This window comes from Malania oleifera, chromosome 11 (genome assembly GCF_029873635.1).
Source record: "Malania oleifera isolate guangnan ecotype guangnan chromosome 11, ASM2987363v1, whole genome shotgun sequence".
Classification (NCBI taxonomy): Eukaryota; Viridiplantae; Streptophyta; class Magnoliopsida; order Santalales; family Ximeniaceae; genus Malania; species Malania oleifera.
In genome coordinates this window covers 19,036,542-19,042,847 of record NC_080427.1, presented here as the reverse complement: position 1 = coordinate 19,042,847, position 6,306 = coordinate 19,036,542, and the positions used below count along the sequence as shown (strand labels likewise).

Below are 6,306 nucleotides of genomic sequence, written 5' to 3'. Positions count from 1 at the left end.
CAATTTCAAATATCACCTTTGTCTTTGTGTATAGGTATTAATGTACTTTTCCTCCATTCCTAAAAACATTTTCTTGGATTTTATAAAAGTGTTGAATAGATTAGTTAAATATATACTTCCTTTATCTCCTAGACATTTCCAAACTTCAAATGGGATGTTGTCTAGTACTATAGATTTCTCACTTTTCATCTTTTTAAAGCCATCTTAACTTCAATGACTCTAATTTTGCAAATAAATATCAGATTTTTAGTCTTTTCTTCATTTGTCACTTCTAGGTTAAGCTTTCAATTTGGTTTTCATTAAACAACATATTAAAGTATCTTTATCTCCTCTCTTTTATGTCGTCTTCTTTAATCAAAATATTATACATTTTCATCCTTGGTGCGATGGCAAGTGCCTCCGCCTCGTTAGGAGTGGTCTCGGGTTCAAGACTTGGGAGCGGCCTCTCCAAAAATGGGGGTAAGGCTTGCTAACATCCACCTCTCCCAAACCCCACTCAAAGTGGGAGCCTTGTGCACTGGGTACAGCCTGTGATATACATTTTACATCACCTAAATATTTATACTTCCTTTCTCTAGATCTAGCCAATTTTTATGTCTCTTTCCCCTTCTTTTGTATCTAGTCTAGCATATAAATTATCATAAGCTATATGTTTAGCTTCATAATGGCCCTTTTTGCCTCTTTTCTTGCCTCTTTATACTTTTCAAAGTTTTCTATACTTCTACCATTTTGCCATGTTTTATACCAAATTCTTTTTTGTCTTAATTGGCTTTTGGACGTCTTGATCCCACCACCAACTTTCTTTACTACTCCAATAATCTTCCTTTGGATTCACCTAAAATCATGTGAAGGCTTCTCACATGATAAAGAAACAAACTCATATTTTTAACTTATATGAGAAATTTTCAAATATGACCAAAATGGCAGGTCCATTAGTGAGTAATATTGCACTCTAAAGGGTATATTGGAGGAACTCAAGACCTATCAACCAATTAGTTCCGATGTTAAGATGATTAAAAGGCAGCAGGCAAAGTTCTTGGCTGCGAAGTTTTGCTCCGCAATCAATTCTTGTCAACGAATTTATACCATCCAAGAAAGAAGCATAGGCTAGAATCCAATAAATTGCAAAAGATGGCTCTCAGTCTCTTCTCAAGCTTCTTCCTTTTGTAGTTTAGCGGTTAACCATCCCTCTTACTTTTGTCAAGGAATAGTATTGCTATCTTACAGAAATATTTCTGTTTGTCAATAATCCTAGGAATGCAAGAGTAGAATATGTAGCACACAACATGATTACTATGGTGCTATTTCAAAACAGGAAGAACAATTGCATCCCAAGTGATGGATGGTAGAGACATTTTTGTCCCATTAAAATAGTTATTCCAAGGAATTCAAGATACTTGTCACAAATGATTTCCATGGTGTTTTTAATAGCTGGATACCCACTATTTCATCCATACACAATTATGGAGGCTACATATACAAGAATCCTTTATTAAATGCCAGGCAATGAAAGCTAGGATACTAAGGGAAAATTGACAACAAATAACTCAAAAGCACTCCCAATGCCGTAAGCTATTCGTTCCCAAGTTAAATATACTAATAAAACTCTCCTGCAAGTTCATATCAAGATCAAGGAAAAATATTTATTCAAGTTCCTTTAACTTTGTCAACTTCAACTCTGAAAATGACAATGCGCCATCTTGGGAGAGTTTAATCCCATCTTAAAGAATAAATATCCCTTAAAATCAAACATCACTCCTCCTTTTTGATGAGTTCTCCAAGTACATCAAATCTCAAAACCGGCATAAAATGTCAATAATTCACTCATTATTTAATTAATTCTTGTCCATAAGTCAATCTTCAATTCAAATTTGTAGGGATTACTAGGCAACTCAAAGAAGGCCATCTTCTAGACCTAGGTGTTTTCAGTTTTGTGAGAGACTTGGGCATGTAATGTATCCTCAAAGCTCACTACTGCCCTGCATATTTCCATTTTTACTAAGACCTCAAATAAAAAAAGGCTGCAAAGAACATATCGCATGGATTTATAGTTTTAGAATGATATGTGCAGTATAGAATCAAGAATTATATGATCATACTACTACAAATTAAGAATTTAACAAGAATGGCCACAATAATGGGAAAACATCTATAATTGGAAGTGATTAGATAAAGAACAACTACCACCACTACCACAATGAATCCCTTTTTTCCATTATTTCAATTTAAGGATATTTCTTTTTATTATTAAATTAAAATTTATTAAACTTTTTTATAACTACCTCAACTGTATTCTTTTTGGTCTTCTTGTCCTTATGGCGCACATTACCTCAATTAAAAATTCTTCTATTATTAATACTACCACCACCATAAACCTTTTCTCTCCATTCATCTCAATTTCTAAGGTCTTACAAAATCCTTCTCTACGACCTCAAAGCATAATCTTCTTGGTATTCTACTTGTTCAAATGGAACATGCTAGCACTCTAATCAGTGGCATAGCCTTCTTTTTCCTCTTTCTTTTCTTGGAGGGAGTGGGGTGGGTTGGGGGACTGAATTCAATAAAAAAAAATTTATAGATCTCATAATTTTTGTAATTTTTTTACACCATTACAACTTGACGACTGACGAGTACAGCTATTATTCAGAATTATGGCATAATTTTTTATATTAAAATAATATGATTGTAGATGATAAATAGTAATACATATTTGCAATTGTTTCTAGTTCTATGTACTAATTTCTCTTTTTTTAACATTTTTTTCTCAAAAAAAAAAAAGTATTTTGTGCTTTTGAGGGTTGGAGAGAGTTTTGGGTTTTAATATTTGATGTAATAGAAAATGTCTTGTACCTCAATTTTAAAAAACTTTCAACACGTTTTTACCCTTATTATCTAGTTAAACTAGGGAGAATACGCAATGGTTTAATTCTAGAAGATTTCAAGTAAACAATGTAGAATAGGTAAAGAAAGACTTGGAAATGGGATAGGCTATCAAATCACTCTTCACATCTAATGATTTTTATTAGTACGCCTCAACTGGCTTTCTCGCATCTAATCTTCAATAGTGCTACTCCAGATAGCTCTCATAAGCAAATATTTATTATTTTATCTTTCTTTGTATTGCCACTAATCCATCTAAACATTCTCATTTTAGGTCAATGTGCTCACAGAAACTAGGCGCACAAAGATAATTTCCAATATTGATGCACAAACTAAAGCCAACCCTTTTACTTGTTCCCCTCATTACAGCCGAAATTCTCCACATTATCACAAATTAACTAAAATCCAAAACTTAAAATCTTTATTAGATGTTTAGTTATTTTTTTCCTTTATCTTATAATCTCTAGGTTAGATGATTATTGCTATTTGAGAAGTTGACGTGATTCTACATGTTTCGTAGTAAAACAAGAAAATACAAGGACTAGTAGAAAGAAAATTTATTTAATAAAACAAAAATTTAACTTATAAAGGAAAAGAAGCAACTAGAGTCTAATCAAATCAAGGATCAATCTTTGATACAATTGTTGTAAGTAAACTCTCCATTAACACAAATAAAAGAATGACCTTCATACAGTAAAATTAAAAATATAACTCATAAACTACTTTTTAAGATCACAAGGCCAAAATAATTTCTTAGCCAAGATAAAACAAATATTAGAATTGTGTGATGGAAAAATGCTAGTGGAATTATAATCAGGAGTGAAAGCATAAGCAAATCCCCAAATTCAAGCTTCATGTAGTAGGTAAATTATGATACTCATTTTATTCCTATTACAAATATGAAAAAAAATATTCTGCATGCATTATCACATATTATGCTTAGACAGACATGTATTAACATGGCAATGATCAACCAATGATTTAGAAAGTCTTTGAATGAACGTTGTCCCACCTATATAGGAATTTTTGTTATACGTTGGAAATAAACAATGCATGAGAATAAACTTGACAACCTATAATCCCAGCCTTGGCCCAAACATAAAGGTCGCTCAACTCACGGGAGCAACCTCTCCTCAGATGCAAAGGCAAGGCTACGTACCTCAAGTAACCTAGACCCTCGATGTGGCTTGGAACTAGGGTGGTCTTTCTTTCTTTGTAATAAGATTGGCATCTTACCACAAGTCAAGTTTAGAGAAAGTGGGGAAGCTATGAAATCAATGAATCAAGAAGTAGTCATTAGGACCTCCTTTAACGCATGCACCCACACAATCAAGGGTAATCAACCTCGTGCATAAGAAAATTAGAATGAGTATGACCAGTCCTTTAGCTCTTCAAGGTTCCTAGAAAGTCTTTGAATCAACACACTCTCTCTCTAAAAACAACTGGCTATGCTGAAATAACAGCATCATCTCATCAAGAAGAAGCATTCTACAAATTATAACTAGAATCCCTTCAAATTACAAACAACATAGAACAGGTTACATGTATCAGATTCTTGTCTAAAGTATTGATCATAGCATAGACACAGATATTGCATACTGAACAGCAAATATAACCATGCTTGGTAAGGGAACCTAACAATTACTAGACTGGTTATAAATGAGTCTTAGCACAGGAATAGTGAGAGCACTGAAATAAGTAACAAACAATTGAGGTCTCAACATTGCTTCAGAAACAGCACCACTATTAACAACATTAATTTCCAGCCAAGACCCAAAACTCAAGAACTGATCATATCATTCTCATAAGAAGTCACTCGTCAATGAATACATTGACTAACGTTATAATCTTTAATGTACAACTGCATTCCTTACACTGCCTTAGGAATATTTTATCAGGAAAAAAATTATTAGAAAAAAACACTACATATGCATCGCTATATACAGTAGTATAAGGAAGTAGCTACTAATCTTTTTTGCTAGAATCGGTCAGACGGTGGGTTTACGCTCGAATCCGGGGCCAGGGTTGTCACCGGAAGTGAAAACCTCAAGATCAGTAACCTTCGCAGCCGGAGGACCCCGGCGGCACCTCTGCACCATCTCATCGACCTTATCAGGACTCCCGGAAAAGAGAGCTTCCACCGAAAGATCCCTACGGTTTCGGACCCAACCGTTCAACCCTAAGCCGGTCGCGTTCTCCACAGTCCAGTCCCTATAGAACACCCCCTGGACCCTACCCCTTATCGCGACCCTAACCTGCACAGCCATAAGCCCATTACAGAAATCAACATAGTACCGAATACCCATAAACGACTTCACTTAATTTCAATGAAAATACCAAATACCCATGAGTGAATTCGCAGAGACATCAAATACGCATCGAGAGAGAGAGAGAGAGTACCGTTCTGGTGGAAGATAACTGAGGGGCGGCGGCTCCGTCGCAATTGGAATCAGGATTGGAGGAGTTGGTGGGGGTCATCGAGAAGAAAAAAGCAGAAGGATGAGATGAACGAGGTCGGAAGAAAGAGCGTAGAGGAAGAGAAGAAAGAAAAAGATGAGAGCTACTCGGAAGAGGAGGATCAGGAAGAGAAGGAGGACGATGGCCTGGAAGAAAAACAAGGTCGGGGAATCTAACACTATCAGCATTGTTCTTCCAATGCCCAGGAATGCTCGAGAATATCAGGAATCCGCCGGGTTTGCGGATCAAATGCCCCATCCGTTGGCCTCCTACTGTCACCATTTCGACTCCTTGGGAGTCCAGAGAATGACCCCACCGACGTTGAGAATGACTGGGTGGGTACACAATAACTTATTATTAAACCTTTTTAACTTAATTTAAGCTTGAGTTCAAATCAAGCATAAATATATTTACAACTTGTTTATAATGTAAATAAATAAAATAAAGAATCTTTATTAAGTCACATGTGCTGATTAATAATTTAATTTATTTATACTCGCTCATTATAAAAATTAAAAAAATTATATTACATTTTTTATATATAAGAATAAGATAGAATTTGATAGAATGGAATCGACTTAATCACTTAATTTCATCATATACATTCTCTTCAAATATTCATTTCATTCTATTTTATAAATTAAACGTTTGTACTTAATTATGATTTTGTTAGACAAATGGTGCGCACCTAATTACGGTTTTATTAGGAGTTTGGGCTAAAGAAGTCTAAACCTAAACAATTCTTAGTTTTCCATAAAACAAGTTCAATCAAGCCTATAATCAAGTCGCTCACGAATTGAAACGAGTCGATCCTAAGTTTGACTCCTTTATTAAACAATCCCCAAATTAGACTTGAAACATTCCAATCCCTTTCCTATTTCCTCCTTTACTCAACCTCCCTCTCTCTCTAAACTTTTTTTTCACTCTATTTATTTCTTTCTTTCAACATCCTCCATGATTTGGGCCTAA

At 34.8% G+C, this 6,306-nt stretch overlaps 1 protein-coding gene across 1 annotated transcript; it reads right to left on the bottom strand.

The window, feature by feature from the left end:
• Positions 1 to 4,660: 4,660 nt before the first annotated feature.
• Positions 4,661 to 5,684, bottom strand: LOC131168305 (uncharacterized). The gene is made up of 2 exons (XM_058127633.1): positions 5,281 to 5,684; positions 4,661 to 5,135 (listed from the first exon to the last, which is right to left on the bottom strand). The coding sequence occupies exons 1-2, from the start codon at positions 5,617 to 5,619 to the stop codon at positions 4,869 to 4,871; spliced, it is 606 nt and encodes a 201-aa protein (XP_057983616.1). The 5' UTR covers positions 5,620 to 5,684; the 3' UTR covers positions 4,661 to 4,868.
• Positions 5,685 to 6,306: the final 622 nt, after the last annotated feature.

Bases quoted from the DNA above. Each gene is read 5' to 3' on its own strand.
- LOC131168305 (XM_058127633.1), bottom strand. From the start codon at position 5,619: ATGGTGACAGTAGGAGGCCAACGGATGGGGCATTTGATCCGCAAACCC. The intron at 5,136-5,280 runs GTACTCTCTCTC...ATGGCTGTGCAG, and splicing joins AGTTATCTTCCACCAGAACG to GTTAGGGTCGCGATAAGGGG.